This window comes from Tetrao urogallus (assembly GCF_951394365.1).
Source record: "Tetrao urogallus genome assembly, chromosome: 20".
Classification (NCBI taxonomy): Eukaryota; Metazoa; Chordata; class Aves; order Galliformes; family Phasianidae; genus Tetrao; species Tetrao urogallus.
Window position 1 is genome coordinate 8314631 of NC_136833.1, and position 24569 is coordinate 8339199.

The following is a 24569-nucleotide window of genomic DNA, read 5'->3' on the forward strand; positions in this document are numbered from 1 at the left end:
TTTGGTTTCTTTTGGTTTCTGCTGGTGTGTGGCAGTGATGAGGAGCTCAGCACACCTTACTGCACACCAGTGAGAAATGCAAACTGCCAACGCAGCAGTAAGTCTCCTTGCTACTGGTATTTCAATTCCTGGCCCTTCTGCCCCACTGAAAACTGAAATTTAAATATGAACTTACAATTTTCCAATGGGAATTTCTACAGATCAATTTAAAAACGTAGAGCTGTTTGTGTAGAGGCCAATTTCTCCCACTGTGGCTCGCTGTTTGTCCTCATGCTTTTGAGCAGTTGTTTTTTCTTATTTGGGCATTCACAGCTGAGTGAATCTCTTAACGTGAAGAGTCGGATAGAGGATTTATACTGATACAGAGCATGACCTCTAAATTCTGTAATATAATTCCTTTGTTTAAACATACAAATTAATTTTCTAACTGGTTTACTCATTAAAAGCTGGTGACGCTGCACATTGCTTTGTCATTTATAATCCTGGGCTCTTTTAAAAGATGGGGGATAAAAAGAAGCAAGGGGTAGATGGAGGAAAAAAATGCTTTTCCAGCTAACATTACAAATAACATCACTGATAATGTAATGCTCATAGGAATTTGACTGTCACAGATGACTTCTCTTAATAAGAACATATTGTGGTGCTGACTGAGGACATTCTGCAAGGAGCTTCTTTAAGGAAGTGTTGGGCACAAATTCTAACTGAGGAGCATTAAGAGCAATGGAATTAAAGCACGGCCTTTTCTTAGATTCGCTCTCACATAAGTTTGAAGATGAGAAAAAGCAAACAGAACCCAGCATCGGAGTCAGGCGCACACAAGCAGGCTGGCACTGGGAAGGTTGTACAGAGTGTGCAGTGTGGAGACTGCGGTACAGCGCTGTGCTGAAAATGATCTGTTTCCCATGGAGCACCCTGGGATAATTGAGTGCTCTATAATGAGGGTGCAGGATGTGTTAATCATTCCATTTCAGCTCTCTTGGCAGGAATCTGGCAGTTGCTTTATAGCAAAGCAGGCGTGGATACTTATGGTTTTACAGCCGCTGCCCATGCGACCAGCAGATTTTATTACTGTGCTGTTCTTCCTGATTTTCTGAATAGAGGAGCAAAATACTGCACCTTTTTCATCCGCTCTGCTGGGATAAACTTGTACCAAAAAGTGTAAAATAATTTTGTTGTTGTGTTTTAAGCTTTCTCTCACTTTTTCTCTGCTTTTACATTTAAGCTCTATTTAGTTTGGTTAACCAGAAAGCTGAAAGCTTTAGGAAGATCTTTTGCCTGATGAAGCTGAGGCTAGCTTAGCCATTTATGTCTTAACCAAAGTTAGAAAAGGACCTGTTGAAGTGCATGCTTTTATCTCACAGCCGTTTTACAAAGCTCTGTGCATTGCCCCGCGTTACTGAATCGAGCCACTAGGTTTCACCAAACCGTCATCTCCATCTGAAAGCTGCCTCTGCCGCTGAAGTCATTTGGGTCTTCCTGAAAAACTGTCAGGTGTGTTTTTTCTTCTTAACAGTCTTCATGTGAGGCGTTTATGAATCGCGAGCTGTGACTTATCTGTTGCCCGGCCATCTTCTCCCTGTCACAATCTCAAACAATTCCTATGGCTGCAATAAAAATCGCACTGACTTCTTCCCATGCAACAGGAATGTTTGCATTTTATGAGCTTTAATAGCTGTTTTTAAAATAAATCAGTCTTGTATTGTAACTTGTGTAGTCATATCTGTGGGATCATAAATCTTAACATCCCGTTTATGCTCTGGCACTGCAGTAATAACAGTCAGGACAATAAGAGCCTGCTTCAGTGTGGGAATTTTTATATGGGTGACACTGGAGTCTCTTTTTGCACTGCTTGATAAGACACTCTGTTGTCTGCCACTCAAATTGCACTAAAATCATCGAAGTAAGCGGAGCTGCAGCAATATTTCTGCTTACATCCTGCTTCAGAGCCTTTATTTAACTGTCATAATGCCTGTTCCCAAAAATGGTTCAGTTCTGTCAGTGATGTGGGGCAATGTAAGTCTTTCCCTTTGCTTATTCATGTTTGGAATGAAGTGCTGCACAAAGCCCAGAGCTGTTGGCTGCAGTGAGTTTACCTGAACAGGACAGGGAAGCCTTCAGCACCTTGCTGGCTGTCTGCATGCCTTCCTCCTTCATTGAGCAGCATCTTTATTTAAACAGATTGCTGTTTTCCTCTTAGATTTATTCCTAGGTTCAACAGGAACTCTTGGATTCCATGACACAAAATATTGTGTGTTACCACTTGTAAGGAAGCATTTCAGGTGATGTGTACAGCAAAGTCACATGATTCTAGGTTTTTAGAAATACATCTTTCCTGGTAGAGAATGGCTATGATTTACTCAGGCCTTAATCTCAACATCAGTGCAATCAGCAAGATGTAAAACTTCTGTCTTCCTCTCTAATAAATTCCTCATAACTGCATGCATCTGTAACCTAACCAAAGGCACTGCTCTCACATGCTGGGAACAATGACTGCTCTCAGTAACCTGGGAATTGACTGGGTGTAGTCATGATGGGTGTAGTCATAATTTTAGTAGATGGAAAGTAAGGTATTTTTCTATGAGGTTTCTTTCACATGACAAAAAAAGAAAAAGGCACTGGGAAATTTAACTACATGAAAGTAGATTATAAGGAAACAAATGCCACAGGTAACAAAGTGATGTCAGTTCTTTTCTTTTTAAATTCAAACTGTTTGAGTACTAAATGTCTGAATTGTTTTAGAATACGTTAATAAATAGAAGATTAGAAAATAGACCAAACTTATCACAGTCTTTGAAAACTTGATACCCTTTACATTATAACTTTAAATGTAATTTGCATTTGACTCTAAGAAAGAAAATAATCTCCCAGAGACATTTTAATTAATTGCTGTAGTTAATTTCATTCATAATTTTACATTTTTGACTGATTATAATCAAGTTTTATGGAGTATATGCGTTTATTTCTGTTAGAAGCCTGAAATTGGGTTTGTTTGGGGGGGAAATGCATTTAAACTTGGTACTAAGCTGCATGTTCTCATTCTCAGCAGTTGGTTTGAGGGAGCTGTGTCTGTGTTCAGGACGGCCCTGCCGAGGTCACCATGCTTGCTGCTCCTGCTGCCCTCTTGCTCCTGGAGAATTTTCCCTGCTTCCATCTCCTCTGATTCCTTTTTAACCTGCCTCTGTGAAACAGTTCAGGCTCAAAAATGCCAGTGAATGATTTTAATAGAGAGGCAGCTCGATTTACTCATGCAGTTGGGGAGGACTCTTGTCTGCATGGTTTGGGTTGCTGGCAGTGACTGGTGCTAACGCAGCAGCCCTAGTGCTCCGCACATCTTGCAAATATGTGCCCGTAAGTCCATGGCGATGGGCGCTGGCACACGTGGCCTCAGAGTGCTGCCAAGTGGAAGTGCTCTGGAAATGTCCCCTGCGTACCGAGGGCCGTCCATTCCTGCCAGCCCAAAGCAGCTCTAAGTGGAGGAAATCCTCTTGCAGCTTGTTGTTTGCTATCACGTTTGTACAACCAGGGGTGGCAAGGCAGCAAGGCGGGGAAGCTGTGGTACTTTTGTGGTCTGAGGGGACAGAGTGGGGCCTCCCCTCAGCCTGGAAAGGCCCTCAGAAAATGGCCGCCAGCAGTGGTGGGAGCTGTGGGTGTCTCTACTTTGCCCAACACCCGGCCGTCCTGAGAGAATATTTCCTTTATTTTTCTTTCCCTCCACCATTTTTCCTTCAGGTTATCTACAAGCAGCAGGGCAGCCCTTGCTTTTGGTTCCAGCTCTGGCAACAGCAGGTGCTGCAGCCCAGCACTGCCGCAGTGCCATGCCCAGCCCTCAGCCCCAGCCTGGAGCTCTGTGAAACGTACAGCCTGGGGATTCTCTGTCACTGGCCTCCCTCTCCACTCTGGTTGTCAGGTGGGTGTGAAGCTGGGCTGCTTTCCTGGTGCAGATCTGTTTCTCCATCTCTCAGTCGCTAAAAGCCTGTACTCAGATCAGTCTGATCCTAGGCTGGAGAAGGAGCGCTTTGGGCTTTTAGACATGGACAAGACCTGCTGAAGTGTGCTGTATTCCTACTGCTCAGCCTTACAGTGAATTGGCTCTTTCCTGGCAGCCATTACAGGTAAACCCTGTACCCAAATCCTACTGCCTCTGAAGGATGGAGTTCTCATTAGCTATTTCCAATCTTGTGGTAATCTCCCAAAATAATCTTCCAAACTCTTTTGTGAGAGGAATCTGCCGTTTTGAACACACATGCTGTTCATATACTGTTTTCTGAAATCCAAATGATAGTCATGAATGGCAAAGCCACTGCTATCTTTGTTGCTTTAAACCTAAAATATACCCCTCTAGAGAACTTTAGTTTCTAGCGTTGTTTCATTTTCTATTAGTTTATGTGACTGAACATTGGGATATAATGGTCTTTAACCCTGGTTCCAGTGTATGTAAAATGCATTAACAAAGTTTTGTGTTAGCCTCTATCTAAGTAGGAAAACACTATTTCTTGTTTTGTTTTGTTTTTAATATTCCTCAATTCTCTCCTATAGCATCACAAGTCAGCTATTAGTTCTTTAGGAGTTTCTGTAGTTTCCTGTTTTCTTGCCAATGGGAGAGATTTCCTACTAAAATTCACGTGGATACAATTCTTGAAAATCTGTTCCTGAAGCTACCTGTGAATAACAATTACTTCTCCATAAGGACTATCACAAAAGAAAGCCAAATGTTCCACTTGAAACCTTTCTGTCTTTTAATGTTTTTGACTGAATAGCTGTTGCTATAGATTTGTATTGATTTACTGCATTAATGCTAGTCCTGTTGTTGTCATACTCAGCACCAGAACAGTATGTGTCCACTTGGTTGCCAAGGAGCCTCTAACAAAGAACAAATTGAACTAGATCACTAACACAGATACAGACTGTAGCTCCCATGGCCCTCTGCTGTTTGTGTTGCATGCATTCTAACAACTTCCATGAAGTTCACAAATTGAGTTAAACTTATGGAGCTTGGTGAGGCTTGGGACAGCTTAAAGATTTCTGTAATTGTGACGTGCTGTAACAGCTGGAAATAAGCAGGTGTGCATTAATGTCTGATAAGTCTAGGTATGGGGACATGGAGCTGTTGTCAGGGAGCCCACAGTCAGAGAGGACTGATAATCTGCAAAAATGGAAAAGTATGAGGTCTCCATGCTTTAATTTCTATGAAAAAAAAAAAAAAAAAGCATACTACATCTATGTGTCTTACACCAAAAATGTGAGGAAAAATAAAAAATATTGTCAAGAAGAATATATTGTCAAGAATGCACTCCCATTGCTTGAAACACAGTTCTGCACATTGAATAAGCCATGTTCGTGGCACCTGCTGAAGTGAAATTACTTAGGTTGCATTTGTCTTTGAGGATAGGACTAGTATGATCTTTTCTTGATGTGTTCTCTACTTGCAGAATATTGAGATATGTAATGAAAGTAGTTACGAGCAAAAGAGAGCGGTGCATTTCTCCTGGCTGCATGGGTGGTTATACTGGGTAGATCCATGGTACTATTTGTCGTCTTGTAAGAAGCCTGCATGGCCTCTACCTAATGAGCTGGAAGTGGTCACTAGGTGTGGTGAGCAAGGTACTGTACTCAAAGCCATTTTGTTGGGGGACAAATGATACTCTGATGGCCAAGCTGAAGTAAAAGCTCCTGGAGCCTGTTGACATCAGAAATGTCCCAGTGTAGTACAGCTCCCCCCCTTCCCTCAAACCACCCTGAGAAAAAGCAAACCCGACCCTAAAACTTGTGAAGAGAACAGAAAAAAGAAGCATATTCCTTTTCTTAATGAATGTCGCATGGGTTTTTCTTCAGCAAAGATAAAATAAATAAAAACTCAATCCAAAGAATATATAGTATGTTCAGTTTTAATCTTTCTTTTTTGTTTGCTTCTCCAAAGATTTTCTGTTACTTAAAAATACAGTTAAAGTCCTAACCATTCTTCTAAACATAACAAGGTAAATCTGCTTTCCCATGGTTTTTTTTAAGCTCATATTATTAATTATTAAATATGAAAATAACTTTTCTCCTTTGGTGATCTGCAGTTAGTCACACTGTCATATTCTCCTGAAAATGACTGTGTAGCTGTAACGTAGAGACTTCCTTGCAAACATTGCCCTAAAGAAAGTAGTCATCCTCTGGAATGAAATGTTATCCTGGGATGGCCAAAATCTAAAATGCTCAAAGCAGCTGCAATGCATATGGCACTAGCTGAAGAAAGCAGTCAGTTCTGTCTGTCTTCAGAAAGAGAGCTGGAACAGTGCAAGGAAATCCCATTCTCCAGTATGTTGAGTGTTCCTGAATGTAACTGGGTAAGAGCTGAAGAAACCAATTCAAATTGAAATCTTCTGACTGAAACTATGAATGTTAACCATACATGAATATTTTGAAGGTATGTTATGCTTTAAATAATTGTGGGAATATTCACTCTGAGATGTTCAAACTGAAATTTAAATGTTTCTAAAAAAGTGATACTGGAAAGAATCATTTCTTGAACTGTTCCATTTTGTTATAGAAATGAAAACTGTGAAGGATCTTGGAAGTCTTGTGCTCCAAACACAGCTCTACAAAGAGGGAATTTCTGCAGATGTGCAGTTCATATATGTGTGCAAGCTTCCCTTTTTCTTTATAGCACATCGTATCAGCCAGGGCATCCTGGTCTAGAATGTCATACTGGGCTGAATAAATAGATTTAGTAGAGAAACTTGAATCACAGAATCAGTAGACTGCATGTAAGAAATGCAGTATCCTTCCCTAAGAGTTAACCTTTTGGGTACTCTGAAGAAGGAAGGGGAAAAATGTGTTAGTGCAGGTGAGTTTGTCATGTCTTTCACTGGATAGAATGACCCAGGAGTTGTTCAATTCTGTGAGCATTTCTGTGCTCTGTATTTTACCTTCATATAGGACAAGGTAGGCATAACAAGAATTCCTCCAGGCATTCCTTCCTGACTCGCAGTGTTGAATGTAAACATACTCCAGAAAAAATACACCCTCATAGGCACTTAAGAAGAGATTCCTCCTGAAAGTCCTCCATATAACTTATCAAGTGTCCTTCCAGTGTTGTGTTAAAACCACAGGATTGCTGATAATCCATCCTAATGTTTTCTTTAAGTGTTTTTAAAATGTGAATCTTCATAGTTTAATCTTACAGTTCTTTAGGATTTTTGTAATTTAGGCCATGAATTCATTTTATATAGGAGCAGCAACAGAAATTGTTGGTTAATGTACGAAGGAGGAGGAGAGGATATTCTGTATTCAGATATAATTAAGGAGTCAGTGGTTAGAGGGAATACTTGATACAAAACCAAAACAGAATAAAAGCCCGGAACCTTGAATGAGGTGAGAATTATTCATTGGAAGAGAGAATTCAGGAGGTATAGAAGGATCAGAGCCAACATTAAAACATGAGCAGGAGGCAGGAGGCTGCTGGCACTGGACCAGTACACAGATCGACCATTCAGAACCTGAGCAGGCCGAAAGTTTTCAGACATGAGTGTTGAGTTCGTCCCTCCGAAGTGAACTGATGAGAACTGGGAAACCTGCAGACGTCGGAAAAAGAAAATTTTAAAATCCTTTTTTTTTTTTTTTTTTTTTTTTTTTTTTTTTGTGGAACACTGGGAATGATAAGCTTTTATAGCTGCAGTGCCTTATTCTGTGGCGTTGTTTTGATCTGTATGGATGTACTGAACCTTACAGGAAACACTGTGCTGGAGGCTACTGCCGGAGGTGACCCACTGATTTCAGAGTCGGAAATCACATGGGCTTCCTGTGTGAGCTGAATGCTTTTTGTCCAGCCCAAGGACTTGGTTAGATCAGACCTTGTGACACACACGTTCTGTCCTTGCCTGTCACATCACAGGGATACAACGTAAGAGGATTAGGTTTATGTGACTCATTTCTTTGTTTGCTTAGAAACTGGCGCAGGAGTGAGATGCTCAGCCCTGTGTGCTGTGCTACGTATTGAGGCCGAGCCTTGCTCCTTGATTAAAATGATTGAGTACACTGCAAATAACAAGCAAAAATGAAGGTGCTGACTCTTGCCCAACTAGTATTGCTGAGATTCCATTCCAGGACATCTTGATTGTTTTAATCATACTCTCTGTCAGCTGAGCAACATGCATTTTAGAGACAATCGTGACTTGGTCTCCTGTTCCTCTTTTTTGAGAGTTGATTTAAGAGAGCTGTTAAGTGATGCTGTCAAGTCTGGTATTAGGAGAGTGTATGGATTTAACCTAATGCTGACATGTGTCTGTTTGTCATAGCAACAAAACCTTGGAAGCTTTTTTACACCAGACAGCGGTGGGCACGGCAGGCTCCCCAGGGCAGGGGCACAGCCCTGAGCTGCCAGAGCTCATGGAGCTGGTCCCTTCCAACTGGGAACATTCTTTGTTGTTCTGTTCTGTGATTCCATAAGCAGTGGAGCAACTAACAGGCCTGGGTTAACTCATGAGAGTGAGCAGGCAGGCAGGAAAATCACGGGAAGCAGATCTTTCAGAGCATCCCTCTGAGACTCACCTGCCATAAACTGAGTTGAATTGGCTTCTCAAACACTGTCCAGATGACCGTCTCGTGGCAGTCAGGGGTGGTGAGGGAGCCCTCGTACCGATAGTACCTTTCAAGTTCATGTGTCGGTGGGAGAAGAGAATTCAGTGGCAACGGCTCCATCTGTGATGACGTGTCTAGGCAAACCAGGCAGAAATGCTGTTTTTAACAAGCACAGCTGAAGGTGTTGTTCATACATGTCTTCAAATGCACCTGCAGCTAATGCGTGTGTAAGTTCTTGTCCCCATGTGCTCTCCCCAGGCTTGCTGGCACAGCTGCCTGCAATGCATTGCTTGTGAAATGCATGACCACTGCCTGCAAAATCCCACAGAACTCAAAATATGAACACCTGTCATTATAAAAAACATTTGTTTTTTTGTTAAAACGTTCTTCTGCATGTTTTTCTTCTCACTTTGCTTTGTTCTGCAGAAACAGAAATACTCATTCTGGTGCTTAGGCGTTCTTCACCTGCAAATATCGAGAACTAGATTTTCTCCCACCTCCAATGCTCTGAGTTCTTGACAAATCAACCTTTATTCTTTGCCTGTGAATTTTCAGTAACAACCTCTACTATAACCAGAATGGGATTGGACCTTGAATTGCCGTGTAGAATATATGCTCAAAGTAAATAGATGTGTGTATCAAACAAGCCAAGTTTCTTACCTTTCTGCAGAATATTATTTAATTCACTTATTAGAGTTGTATAGTTTTTATTTTCTTCATCAATCTGAAATGGAAACATTTTTATTCCAGATCATATATTCCTCAGCAAGTGGTTATTTTAAATGAATTGTGAATGTGGCAGTCAAGATTCACAAAGGTAACAGCAGCAAGTGGAATATAGAAAAGGATAAAGGAACCATGCTCTGGCATTGCATGCCCATAGAATTTTAGGAAGGTTTAGGTCTTGGAATAATGTAATATTGACATCGTGGTACATGGCCAACTTGCTATTAGATTGGAGAGAAAGAATTAGAATTTGGCCACCTACCTTTACAAAGAATGCTAGCACAGCTATACCATCTGCATAGTTCTTTGCATCTGCTAAATCCAAAGCATCTTCTATTATGTGGACAATATGAAGCTGTAACAAAACAGTTAAGGCCAATGATGTGCTTGCTTTCCTCTGCAGTTAGTTTTAAGTGTAGCCTGGCTGTTTCTCTGCACTTTGGCTTTAGTAGAGCAAGAGCTGCTTCCCAACCCATGTACCAGAGGATAAGTGCTCTGTGGACTGCAGCAACCCTCCATTTTCAGGCTGTGCAGTGAAACAGTTGAACTTTTACTCTGTTTGACAGTGGGTGGTGATGTCCTTCCACCAACCCATGCACACCAGCACTGGCAACTTGCCTTGACTTGGAGAGACTTTTATTTTTCTCAGGTAAAGAGATTAGTTCACTGTTGCAGTCCGGGAATGGAATACATAGTCTGAATAAACATATGAGTGTAATCAGACTAGGCAGACTTGGAGATAGTTCTCCCTAAAAGCTGCGTAACTCCAGATTTGCTATCAAAACTGTGCCCTTGTTACGTAAATTCAGCATGTTTTCCTTAGTGTTCTGATTAGTGAGCAATGTGTCACAGATTCTTTATTTCCACTTGTTGGTGATTCATAGGAAAACTGCCCAATACTTTTTCTTTCACAGTGTCATAAAAATACAAAGTATTTTAATTATGGTCCAAATCCACTGGTGGTCCCACCTACCTCCATAGCTTGTTTTTCACCATCTATGCTGTGTTCTGACCCAGGAAAGTAGAACTGTTCCTCTTGGACTCCCCAGTGCAGATGGAATTCTACCGCCTTGTATCTTCTATTCAGACCTCCGCCTTCAATTGTAGGGTTCATGCTCAGTGTTACTTTAACTGGGGAAAATGAATAAATAGTTTCTAAAATGTTCACATCATACATTAATACACTGGAGAGATTGAAATTTACCCTGAGGTTCAGGTTTGATTTTTCATACCAAGTGTTCCACAAATTCAATTCTTCAGAAACTGAATTCTTAAAACATGCTCACTGAGACAGATTGGAGATGAAAAGGTGGAATATCACAGCCCGCTTTCTGGTAATGTGAAACAGCATTTGGGTGTTCCTCACCTATGGCACTGCACCTGGAGCTCCTGCTCCCTTTTCTAGCTGGGATTTGCTCTGAATGACTTGTTTATCCTCTTAATTGCTAGAGAACTGAGTTACTCATGACTTCATCTGCAGATGTAAGAAAATAAATTTGATAAATGCTGCTATAGACTACTCTGGGAAAGTGTTTTATAGGCTTCTATGGCTTTCGTTTGTTTATCCTTCAGAGAGTTATCTGTTGCATTTTGAAGAAAGCAGGGTAATAGATTGTCTTTTCTTGTTTGAGTAGGGGATGGTTCACTGCCATTCCAACCCAAGGATTCGAGGTGCACATCTCGTTTGGTCAATCCTGTACTTCTTCACAGTGCCCCCTGTCAATGTGCAAAATCTTGTCTGCGCTGTAACATTTATTTTAGATGCTATTATTTAAATTGGGCCTGATTCTGCTTTAATTTAGATTGGTGCTACTACTTAAGACAAAGCATTAAATCATTTTGTCTATTTAATGTGAGGATCAATTCTCTGCTAAATAGCAAAATAAAATTACCCCAGAAGATGTATTTTCTAGCTGTAAGTGGCCATCGCCTGTGTAAAGCACGCGGTGTGCCTGAGACATCCAGTGTGTGTTTAGAAATCTGGCTTGTGAGGGTCTCTACATGAAAGCCGGTACTTTTATTTTTCCATGAGGAAGATGGATTAAAGCCCTGGAGATTTCACTTCAGTTCTGAGTTCCAGATGAACTGGAAGCTTCTGTGAGTCACTCAGTTACTTTTCTGTTTTATCTTTATGTGGATGTTAATGTATCTTTGCTGGCTTGGTTTATTTAGATTGTAGGACCTTTGGGACACTGACCTTTACTGTCTGCACATCACTGAACATAATGATAGTCTAATCTCATGTAGAGCTTTTAATTGCTCCTGCAATTTAAGCAATAGCAGTTACAGTGTTGTTCTCACAGCACAGGAATTGGCTGCACACAAAGGAAAGAAATTTTGAAAGCCCAGATATAACTGTAATTCTTTTGCTTGTTTGAAAACAATGGCAGTTCTGAACAATTGTTTTTAATATTAATTTTTATGTAAAAGACTTTACTATGCACAGTGACTGTAATATGGACTCTAAAATGTCATAATATGAGATTCATTAACCTGTATATTAGTGAAAAATCAATCATGGATTTTTCTTATGGTTTGTCAAAACACTGATGATCTGAATGAGGATCTGCAGTGGTGAAAACTTGTCCAGCTGTCTGTGTACTACCTCTCCATCTTAGCTGAGCAATGTATTTAAAGCCCTCAGCTTCCCCTTCTGAGAATTCAGCCATTAAAACAACACATCTAAGATTTCAAGAATACCAATGGATAACTTAAAAAAAACTATGTCTTGTTGCATTTTTTAATAGTAAGTTAGCATAATATGGCTGAAGTATCATCATTACTACTGCCTTGATTGAAAAGAGAAAGTCAATCAGTGTTGAACTTCTATTCCTGGGATTATGGTTTATTGAGTTGCTGTTCACAGACTCGTTTACTGAATCAGTAAAGAGCTGATCGACAGCCCCACGTTGTATTACTTCCTCATTTGGAAAAAATAAAGCCCATGTTGAAGTCTGAAAGGATTTCTGCTAGTTATTTACAGAACTAGCAAGACACAGCATCGCACGCCAGGGGTTGAATGAGTCTCCCAGGTTGTATTGTTCAGCAAAATCCTTCCTTACACAGAACAAGTGTTAGAGAGGGCAAGCCCAGCAGTGAAGGACATAAGATTATTCAGCAAATGTCACGTATCTCTGCAAAGTCTGTTACCCCTGTGCCCACCTGCCGCTTGGTTCTAGATGGTGTTATCTGACTTAAAGGCTCCCTGGCTGTCTCAAGCTTAGTTCTGTACAGACACATAGATCAAATTTCTGTTGCGGTGCTCAAGGACTGTGTTCAGGATCCAGAGATCAGACAACAAAGTTCCCACAAAGCCTTGGTTCAGGTTTTCTGAAAGTTTTGTTTCTGAAATAGGAATGTGCTAGCTTCTTTCTTTCCAGTAAGTGAAAGCAGTGGTAGGTAACAGCTTGCTCAGAACATGGAAGGAGGGAAAGGAGACGCAGTGTGAAGCTGCAAATAAGTTCCATCATAACGTATTTGACAGTACTTGCCTGTATGTCCATTGTTTTCTATTGTCCATTTTGAGGTCTCTTTCACATCATAATTTTCAAAATACAGTGGCGTCAGGCTCTTGTTATAAATGACATTTTTGGTGACAATATTGATGGGTGACTGTTTGCTTCCTTTGCAGTTGGCATCTACTGCATGCCAGCGTCGAGGTTCTATTTAAAAACGAAGAAAATATTATTTTTCTGTAGACTGAAATCCTTGATAAAACCAGAACACCCACCAGCTAATACACACTTGCTTGGGAATCTGGAAATATTTTTTTATAAAAAGAAAGAAAGGTCTTTGGGAAGTGGAAATTTAATAAAGGAGTTTTCTTAGTGTGTAGTTGTATTCTAAGAAATGTTAATATATTTCAACAGTGTTAACTGAAATAGGAAAATAAGAACATAGACATGGCTGTAAAGTTAAATTATACTATTGCTGTGATTAGCTGGCTGACTGGAGAATAAAAATAAATAAAAGAGTTGTGGTGATGGGGATGTTGGGATTGAAATGCTGTTTCCAGCACAGCCAGGTTTGGGAAGGGCATCGCTGGGCACAGTGTTGAGCAGTGGAGCACACAGCCAGCATGGGTACTGCTGGTACAAGAAAGGCTGCAGCTGTAAGAAGATCAGGGTTTCTCATAACTCTGTCCTCAAGAATTTAAATGCTTGTCTATGTCAGACTTGCTAGGATGGTTACCTCTCCGGTGTATTTTTGTATTTGTAGCTTTATCCTTGCCTGGTACAAAATGAATAGAGCAAGTACTGACATTTTTAAAATGCCCTCGTTAGGCACCGTATTCAGCACTTGTGGTTACTTGTAGTGTGATACACAGCATTACATGCAGCTGTGTGCATCCTGCCCTTTGCAAAGCAGAAGGGCCCAAACACCAACGTGACCAGAGAAACAAATTGTTGAGCAGTACCTTCACAGCTTGGCTCTTCGCTCTTCTGCGACAGATAGCACCAATGTTGTCCAACTAAGAAATAAACAAACAATATGGTCAGACATTCAGAATTAGATGAGTGAAAAACTGTACAAATTGCCCCTCCAAAAAGCAGATGTGGAACGGGTTTGGAACTTGCTGTCCTTGGGGAGTGATGAGGTTATGACTGGCCGTGCAGCTTTGACATCTGCTTGGTCTGCTTAATTTTATTAGAATCAGAAATCTCATGTTTCATATATATGAATAACAACCGGGACAAGGTGAGTGCTTTGCTTGTAAATAAACCTATATCTTGTTGCTAGACATTTCTTAGCAGTATAGAATGCACACCCAGGTTATCCTGGTTCTAGTATCAAATACTTCAGAAGACAGTGTGAAAATTATAGCAACCCTGTCCTCTTTCTAGATCTCCTTCTGGTCCTACATGAATCAGTCTACACCTGTTAATACTCCTTCACAAAACTGTGGTGGCATGAAATAGTGGACCTGTGGATGAGTTGCAGTTCTAAACAATGTGGTTTTGATACCTTGGCTTAAGGGAACGTGCTGATCTGAATTTAGGTAGTGTTAACGTAAATAATGTCTTATCTGTACTTGTCATTGTTTCATTTACTTGGAAATTAACTTACTCAGGATGTCTTACCTCACTCTTTGCACAATGCTGCACAAGATACCTTGTGCAATAAAAAGTTTTAAGTAACAAAGGGTCTCATTTTTAGTAGGAAATGAAGCATCCTCATTCTAATTCAGCTGTGATCCCCCAGAGAAGGTTGCAGAATTTTTCAGTGGAAAGCCTTTTCCTTTAGCAGGAGAAATGTGAGATTCAAAGGAACTGAACTGATGTAATTTAACTATGAGTTCATCTACTCAGGAAATTAAGGACTTTTTTTGTTTATAGCCCCATGTTTCAATGGTTATTTATGACAGTAGTGAATTTTAAATGGATTTTAATGGAAATAGTTCTCTTTGCCTTTCTAACTGTGATCAATAACAATTCATAACTTCTTATAATCATTTGTATCAGACTAATCCATTTATAGAAATTGTTATGGAATCCCATGTGTCATTTGACTGCTAATTACCATGATCTGTGACACATCTGCTGGAAGGCTCTTAGGTGCTTTCAACACTTAACATCGATAACATCACAGTGCCATCTTTCTATTAAGTTGTTAGGAAAAGTTATACGTAGAACCTCAACCAGCTGCAATAGAATAAGAAGGAAGCTTGGGGGAGCATTGTTGCAATGAATTTAAGGTTGAAAAAAATGATATTGTTTTAGTTCATTTCTCACAAAGACTTAAATTTATGCTGGAAACTACAAATAACGTTGGCTCATTCTAGTTAAGAAACGTTTATTAACATTAAGAGGAAAAGTAAGCAAGGAATACGACATTCATGCTGTTAGAACAGCAGTGGTTTTACATTGTCACTCCGTCAGTATTTAGTAATTATCAAAAACTTTGTTGAATCAAATTTTTACCTTCTGGCACACTTCTAAACATCTACAAAGCTTGGCTTTAAAGCCTGCCATTTCGAAAAGCGATTGCTGCATTATTTCAGGCCTGTGTGTACAAGGCAGTGGGCAGACCTTCAGCAGTGCTGAGCAATTCCTTATCTCCACTAGGAAACAGCAGAACCCAACATTCCAGGTGCAGAATGTCACCGAGCACCCTAACCAATATTTTAATCAATAAATGCTTAGCAAACAGTGGGTAAGCCAAGCTCCACAGAGCTTAATTATGTTTCAAATGCGTTAAAGTTTGCATAGGTAAATGACTGCAGATGTTTTTAGAAACTGCTTTGGCTCAGTGGCTATCTTGTTAAAGCATCTGCACATGCAGGCACGGCACACAGGGACTGGGGTGGGCTTTCTCTACAAGTTATATACACATAAACCCTCAGGTGGTGCACTGTGGGAATGATCTGGCTGCGGATGTTTAAAGGTAGTAGGATGTATGCATGCAGGGCTAGCTGTGTGCAAAGACTTGACTCAGACTTTTTGGGATGTGAGTTAGACCAAAGAGGAAAGCTGTTGGGTGAAAAATCAAGATCATATGAGGTACTGTAAATTCTTGAAACAAAGTTTACTGTTCTGGGTTTGTATGAACATGATTGTGACTTGGACATCACAGCACCATTGCAATGCAAATGAAAATTTACGGTCAGTCTGATTCACCACTAGGAGAAAGTGCAGTGAGTGCATTGTTCACTGGCTGCAAGGCTGTGGAGTTTTGGGTTGTGACCACAGCAGGATGAAAATCAAAGACCACCATGGGAAGCACCGAGTAAAGGAACTGCCATCACATGGTATCATCAGTGCTCCTAATCCTGTGCCTCTGTTTCAGAGGAGTGAAATGGGGTAAGCAGTGGAGCCCTTCATTGCTGGGACTGAGTCCAACCCCTCTCAAGTGAAGTGACCACCAAACCTACTGCCAGCTGGCAGGAATTTGGCAGGTTCTCTCAGATACGCTTGCGAGTTTCAGCCACATCTTAGTGGACTGGCACACAGACACTAAGAATCTCAGCCCGCACAACAAATTGCAGAGAAAAAGAAAATAAATCCAGCCCACCAGTGGTCTGATGCCTCACATGCAGCACCCACGAGAATTCTCCTTACTCCTGTTGAATGAAACCTACACCAAACAACCAGTATCTAATTCTTGCAGACTTTCCACAAAACTCATAACCTCTACAAACTAACAAGTCTTTTTCTGTCACGTAGTTCTCACAGCTGTGGTTTAGAAAGCCGGATTGCATCAGGGAAATAGAACAGAATATCAATTCAACAATTCATAGGAAAAAGGCCCTTAAAGCTGTTAAACCATAAACAATGAGCTAATTAAACACTGCAGAACACAGCGAACAATGAATTAATGTTTCTTGTGAATGAGACATTGGCAATAATGGGCCATTAGATAACGGGATGTTTGCACAGATACAGCTCAGGAAAGGCCATACTGCCATACTCCGTGTCACTTACAAGGAAAATTTGTACTTGGATTTTCTTTGAATCAGATGTGGTTCTTCCCTACGTCTTTGGGCCTTGCATTTACAATGGTCCTTCTTTCCCCCTGGACTTTGTTTCTGAAGCAAATAGGAAAGATACTTGTCACATTCGGTCTGTTGTCTGTGCTCTGAGGTATGATTATGCCCTAAGGTATGTTGTCTAGTCTAGTTTTGATTGTCTAGGTGGCTCCTGCCACTTCCTGCAGGAGACTTTTCCACAGTCTATTAGAATTCACTGTCAGGAAATGTTTCCTGTTTAAAAGCTTACATTTTCCACTTGCTTATCTGCATCCCATCACTCCTAGAAATATCACTGAACCACCCTAAACAATTCTTTTCCCTCCCTGGTGTTTACAACATTCAGATAGCTCCTTCATAATCTGCAATTCCTGCCCTTGCTGCATCCATCCTTTGTCCCATCCCATGACAACCTGCCCTTCACCTTTCTGCTTCAGAGTCTGTCCCGCTCTCTTTCTCTGAAGCTTCTTTCTGACATTCCTCTGACCCCACTCCTCTTCCGCCCAAACCTCAGCTCCCCTGTTTTCTTTCATGTTGTTTACCTCATTACCTGGAAGAATACAGAGGATATTTTGTGGGGGCTTTGTGATTTTGCAATTGAGGTGCTGAAACCACTGCTGTACTATCAGCGGCGCTGCAGGATGTCGCAGATCATTCTCATAGATTTCATTAGCTTGTGAGTTAAGCCATGAGCATCCGTGCTTAGGACAGCATTAGGTACTAACCAGGATTTCCAACAGCTCCTTGTATTACTGACATTAACTTGAGACAGTGCTGCTGTTGCCTTTGGCAGTACCATGACACAGTGTACATACTCATGCTCACCTGTGCACTTGGACTTAAAATTGCTGTGTCGTCATCCAGTTCTGGCTCTTACACTGCATTATGGACTCTCAACTTATGTTACAATGCACCATATAAGAGTTGTTACCCTGACTTCACTGAGTTTTACTTTACAGCAGGGCTGAACTGGGCTGAAGGCCTCCTCTTCCTTCGCAGGCAGTTAAATTTAGGGAGTCTCTCTTGGCAAGTAAGCAGCCCTACTTATCTCTGCTTCTTCCTTGTCAAATTTACAACTGATTTCCTGACCAAAGCTGTTTCTTGGCACCAAAACAGCTGCAAAACAATACAATTACGCATTGTTTTCATTTTATTGTAAATGTTTTCAATTGTTTTAGCTATCAAGCCTAGCTTGGAAGCCAGAGGAAAAAATTCCTTCAGTTGAGAACTCCCTCTTCTGTTCACTTACGCAGCTGGATGGAAGAGGACAGTGCTTCTGGCTGGAAGCCAGAACGTCAGCAGTTGCTAATGTGCCATTGTGTGATGTAGGAAAAGACCCTTCAGCTCTTTGGACAATGGTCAGACTGCCTGATTTCCATCAAAGTTCCCTACCTGGTCCTGCTTGTTCCCACTTACTGCCCCACCTGGACCTGCTTGGAAGCCTGCATCTCTGACTGCAGGGAGGCTGGTTAGCTGAAAATTGCTCTCTTAATTTGCCCGTCTCCAGAAGAAAGTTAATTAAACCATTTTTAACCTTTGAATAAAGTGCTTGGCAATTTAATGATCGTCTGACTGCTAGCTGTTTCTACGAAACATACTTCGTCTCTTGAAATAACCTTTATGCCGCTAACAGCCGAAGTACCGAGGCAGTAAGAATACCTCTGTCGCTCTTTGTAATCCCTCCTCTCTCTCTTTCACTGACTGGCTCCTTTGTTTGCCCCTTAAGATCTCGTCACCCTCTTTCAGCCGTGTCCTCTGACAACCCCTTGTTCCCGAGATGCTCAGCTGATAGCGCTCCTGCCTCGCAGGGAGCCCGGGCTGCCCTCAATGCCGCAGCTCCCCTGGCTGCGGGGTGTCCGCCTGAGTCAGGTCCCTGCAGCCGAGGGAATGCTGGCCTTTTCTATGAAATTACGAGTGCTGGTTTTGCACTCGGTGTATTTTTAGCTTTGGTTTGTGTTGGGACAGGAGTATTTTTAGCTGGCTTTGAGAAACGTATTATCTTTAGTACAAAAGAGCAAGCAACTTAAGTGCAAGCGGAATCTAAGTCTGTCTTTCTAATTAATGACTTGCTAAACACAAACTAAGCATGTATGTATCTGTCTTTGTATATGTTTTTAGGTATTACTCATTCTCAGGAAGTTCTCATCAACCACTCTGACAGGCAAAATCAGTTCCAAATGTTTACATCTATCTCTAGCCTTATTAAAACTAATGCTAGTAATCGTTCATCTCTCTTCTATTCATTTTTACTTGGAAGTTGTATTTTTCATAATGTTATGCATCTGTATGTATGTGTGTAGGTATTGCTTTCCAGTCCATTACAGGGGCTTAGGCTCAAAGATAAACTTTAGTATGGTAATGAGGGGACTGCATCTGATTTCAGCAGGGCATTTATAACTTGCACATGTGTACATAAATCACGTGCTCAATGATGTCTTACTCTGCAATGCATATAAGCTAAAGAGGATTATAGAGATTGAGAGGTTCTAAGTTTACTTTATAAATACTTGTAAATGGCTTCCTTTGTGTCACATGGTGAGGAAGATAATTTTATCTCTGACCTGTGATACTGTTGTAACTTCTGTCATACATGTATATCCTCATAAATCTCCTATATCAAAAAAGGAAGCTGACTTTTAGCAAGAATAGAGTATCCAGGGCTAAGGTGATAGCTTCTGTGGGGAAATTTGCTTTGCTTTGTTTAAACAGAGCAGTGCCAAACAAAATTCAAGCAATATCTTCTTGAGTATTTTAAAAATTTAATTCAAACAAATTTCTATCTGGTTTTACAGCCCTTCCTCTAATGTTCTATGCTGGATTTCTGCTGACTGTTCCTGCAGCTAGGTGTTAGTAACTAACCACTGACCATTCCATGTGCTCTGCACCCTGTTAACAAAGCATCACCTACAGTGCCACAAACTGAGGGGAAAAAATATATTTGTATGGAGATGGACATAGAGATGAAGAACTGAGCCTCGCATTATGCCTTAAAGACCTTGAGGTTTATGCTGCTTGTTTGAACAGCTAAGAGGAAGCTATGAAAGTGCTTATCTGCTTCCAGTTTTCAAAATCCAACTGTAAAATTTATGACAAGTCATGATTCCAGTTTTAAGTACCACTGCACAATGTGCATCATGTAAATGTTAATCCAATGCTTTTTGCTGTAGGAGAAAGACAAATAATTTATAAGCTGAAGTAACGTTACTTGTCACCTATGAACACCTCCTGCGTACATTTTCTGTAATGTTCCTTTCTTTCCCACAGAACTGAAGTGAATGGCAGCATGAACGTACCTGGCTTGAATGCTGAGATGGATGAGGTGATGCAGCACATTGCAATTTTGTATGAGGATCAGCTGAACAGTGAGTTCGTACAAATTGATAACAATGTGGTGTTCTCACAAGGTGATCTTTAAATTGAGCTTTGATGATGTGACTGGGTCCAGTGTGCGTACAGAAAGCTGCCCACTCATTACATGTCACCAGAAACAGGCTGCTATCTGCTGACCAATGGTTTTTGAACTTGGAGCTGTGATGCCCTTGGATGCACCAACGTAGTAAAACATCTGTCTGCTCAAGAGCATCAACTCCTACTGTCTTAGGCACAACACAAATACAACAAAGCACAATTCATGTCAGCTGGGCAGTCATTCAGAGCTACATGCTACATGCAATGGCTGCTCAGCAGTTCAGGGTGAAGGGGCAGGTTTTGGTTTTATCTGCAGCAGAGCCAGCAGAGGTCATCTTATAAACTTACTTGTGTAATTCTTAAAGTGAAAGTCAGGATCTGCAGATGAATTTAAATTACAAGACGTGACTAAACAGTGCATGCTCTTGAACAACTTCACACATCGACTAACGTGATGAGAATCAAAGCATTCCTGTTCTGACATAATTGATTCCTATGTGTAATGTGGATGTGTTTGGATACTATAGCAGGCTTGCTACAGAAATGAACAAAGGTAAAAGCATTTCAAATTTCATTCCATACACAGCTCTAATGCCTTTTAGCTGCCTTTCAGGAGCCCTCCAGCAATGTGCAGTGTTGTTTCGTTGCCTGCTGAGCTTGGTTCCCTGTCTCCCCAGAATAAAACAGGCTGTTACAGCTAAATGAAGAGCCACTCTATCTCATCTGCTGCTCTAGCATAAGTGCTTTTCTGTCTTCTGCTGAGAGAATGAGATAGCAGTTGTTACAATGCCATACCTCTTTGCACCTTTATCATAAGCTGTAGAAGGAAAGAAGTGCATTCTGAGATTATAGGATTTGCATCCTTGGTCATCCTGTATCCATTCTTCTCACATCCCTAAAAGTCCTTCAGTTATAACCGAAATATGAAACCCACAAGGAGTATGGCAGTGGCTCATCATATCCTGAGCTGCACCTCTGTTGGCAGCAACAGTCCCTTTTATAGAGCTAAAATGTAATTAACCCAGTATTTAATGGAAAAGTTTGTTAGTAGAATTTTCAGTTTTGAAGATATTGAGCACTTGGTGCTATTACTGGTTAGTCACAATGACAGAGCTAGAAAAACCTCTGCCTTCTGAAGGTTGCTCGTACAGTTGATCTAGCTGTGCAGACAGTCGGAGTGCAGAGCACTATCAGTGGGTGTCTCCTGCTCTGAGTGCACATTCAGCAACTTGTGAAATGTGACCTCTTCTTGCGTACAATGGATCTGACACGGATGGCATACGCTGATAAATATGGACTATGGTAAATATTCACAGATAAGGCACCAATAATATTTCAGCAGCTTGAATGATTCTATGAAAAAAAAGGAGAGAAGGAAGCCCTAAGAAACATATCCTGTATAACAATCATAACTTGAGTTCAAAAGTCTGTCTGTGCTGAGACTGCCAAGGTAACTTGTTGGAGATAATGTCAGCCATTCCTCTTAAAGAAGTTTATTTTTCAGTGATGTGTGAAGCTGGCTCTAACACCAATACCAAACTTCTAGATGGAAATATTTTACTCTCCACTACAATTGTTGTCCTCCGAATGGCACTAGACTGAATGTATCTTTAATAAAAGCTCTCTCTCAAAAAGTTTGGAAAGTTTCTGATGTAACACTGCAGATACTTTGCTTCACTTCTATTCATCTAATAGCAGTTCCAGAGGGTCATTGATCTCTGAGACGATTTGCTTCTGTGTGAAGTCACAGAGGGCTGTTAGCAACATACATATTTTTAAAAAGTAAGTTCTATGCTAAGATACCAAGAGAGGTCAAGTTTGAAGCAACTTAACATACGAGCAGCTATTAACATTGGCCATGTAAGTGTGGTGAGTTTTGAGGCTGCCTGTAGTAAGGAAACAGCCTGGTACAGGCATGTTAAATGTATTGATAAGGGGGTAACTCTCAAGGTAGTTCTGAAAAGTGACAAGAGCAGGAAAAAAAAAGATACAGAAAAATATTATTTAGGCAGATGCTCAAAAGTCATAGCTTCTTAAAATGTCCAACCTTTAAGGTAGCATGGAATGTACCCTGTGAAGCTTCTACCTCATGAAAAGATTTGGAAAGGAAGGTGAGAAGAGAGCAAGTTTCTTGAGCATTAATGTCTGTGCCATTAATTCTACACTCAGAAAAGAAATGGAAATTGTAACAGTTTGTGGGGAAAAAAAGAACAAAATGTATTACATGCATTCCCTGTATTGATTCTTTCTGTTAAAATACTAATTGCTAGTGTTAATTTAATAATACCTATATAGGTTTTCTAAGTGGTCTTCTAAGATTCTGTAATAAATGCCTTAACAGAACAGTAAATTTAGCAAAATATTAATTAATCAGTTATAGATTTCTATCAAGCAAATAGTTGTAGACTTTGGAAGAGCAAAGGTTCTTTTTGCTGTTTTGTACCTGTACTACATTTGGAAGCCTCTGGAGACAGAAGAGCTACAAAATACAGACTGAAGAAGAGAGAACTGTGAGGTATGGATCTGGAAAAGGCAAGCTACTGGTTATGGAGCATTTAGAACAAAGAAATAGAATGTGAGGAACACCATCATTACCCCAGTGCTTATGCAGTGCTTAAGGCTGTATCTGAGTGCCTGAACCCTCTGTTACTTTAAGTCTGGAAACTGAATCTTGAGCTGCTTTAAAACCAGGTCCCTTTAATGGGCTCTTGGTGCACTGCTTCCCTCTGATACCTCTGATAATACTGTATCTTTTTTTTTCCCTTAATGCAGTCCTGTCTATTTTAGTGCAAACAATAGACCCTTCATTATATTAAGGACTGCAGTGTTTATTTTTAATTTTGAGACTGTGTGCTGATATTTACATAGGAAAGGGTATTTATTCAATATTATAGTGCTGCTGATTTAATAGAAGCATAAAAATACCTCCTTTTTTCAATACTAATTATAGATTGCTATTTAATCTAGTCATTGTAAGTGCACAGTGCACTTATGTACATAGTGCATAGAGTGCAAAAATAGATGGATCTGCTGGGCTAATGCAGCAAAAGACATATTGCTCCTTCTCAGTAGGCAACTATAAGAATTTGATCTTATAAATGACAAAGCAATATGAGTAGAAATCTAAAATAAGCCATTTGAAGTCTTAAGAAATACATTATTTTACTTGTTTGTTAATTTTTTGCATATACGTACAAATAACCACAGAGATCAAGCCAAACCCCAGTGATTTTTCTTGGAGGAGGAAGGTAACTAGAATTTCTAAAGGTGAAAAAAAATCAACACTCATTATTCATGAGAGAAACCTGTATTTGATATTTTCCCACAAATGAAAAAGGCAGAGAAATAGATAAAACATTCATTTTTTCATATAGAAGAAGTAGAGAGTTTGCCCTGTAAGCTCCAATGCTCAGAAACAAATAATAAATAAGAGTAACCTTGCTATATGGGGTTAGAAATAACAGAGAAGGACTTACCTACTACCTCTGTCTTGAGAATGTGCAGAGAGAACAGAACAAGGAACAGCAATTCCATTATCTATTTTAAATAGGCTCAGTGTTGAAACCAGAATTGATTAGACTTCTTAGTATGTGATCATATTTCTGCTCTCAGTTTTATACTGGAGTAGTCCTGGACAGACCTGAAAGCCATAGCCAGGAAGGTGAACTCCTCCCCCTTGTAATTTCCCCAGATTTACTCTACTCACGGTCTGCCTAAATTCATTTCTCCAAAATGAATGGCAAAAGGAATACAGTTTTCTAGCACTGAACAAGTATCCTGCAGCGAATAGCTAAGACTTTGCAACCTATGCACATCTAGTAACCTATTACTGAATGTTACATTTCTGTTTTTCTCTGACAGCCACGTGACTTTCAGAGTAATTGTGAATGTGTGCATTAATGTTAGAGTCCTGCGTCAAAAAAATCACCCCCACTCCAACAGCACACAGCAACCCTTCAAACAGCAGGTTGGTGACACTGCAGGATGGGATTTCTGTGTGCAGTAACAGGAAAGGTTTAGTAGGTGGCATGCCAGCACTTTCCTTACATTGATTTTGCATTTAGTGGATTAATAGAGACCATGCTTCTTTTTTCCTTTGCATACTTTTTCTTAATGTTCTTTTATATGTGTGTGTGTGTATATATATGTACTATACATATATGTACTATATATACATTACATGCCATAAGTACTCTGTTATACTATGTCTAGTATTTTTTTTTTCTGTCCTCTTTTCCTATCTGAATGCTTTAATTCCAAGTGTCTGATTCAGTGCAATTCGGTCTTTATGTTCAACAAACAAAGGTGTGTACACAAGAGTGGCACTGCTACTTTTTGTTCTGCAGTTTCTGTTATACACACATTTTCTAATTTTCATTTGGGACTGGATTTTGACACAGCTGAGGAG

At 40.3% G+C, this 24569-nt stretch overlaps 1 protein-coding gene across 1 annotated transcript; it reads right to left on the reverse strand.

The window, feature by feature from the left end:
* Positions 1–7367: 7367 nt before the first annotated feature.
* Positions 7368–23695, reverse strand: CA4 (carbonic anhydrase 4; the record flags this gene model as incomplete). The annotated part of the gene is made up of 8 exons (XM_079544928.1): positions 7368–7556; positions 8533–8696; positions 9223–9286; positions 9551–9643; positions 10262–10419; positions 12780–12950; positions 13706–13759; positions 23638–23695. 8 exons carry the CDS (start codon positions 23693–23695, stop codon positions 7368–7370), a joined length of 951 nt encoding a protein of 316 aa, XP_079401054.1.
* Positions 23696–24569: the final 874 nt, after the last annotated feature.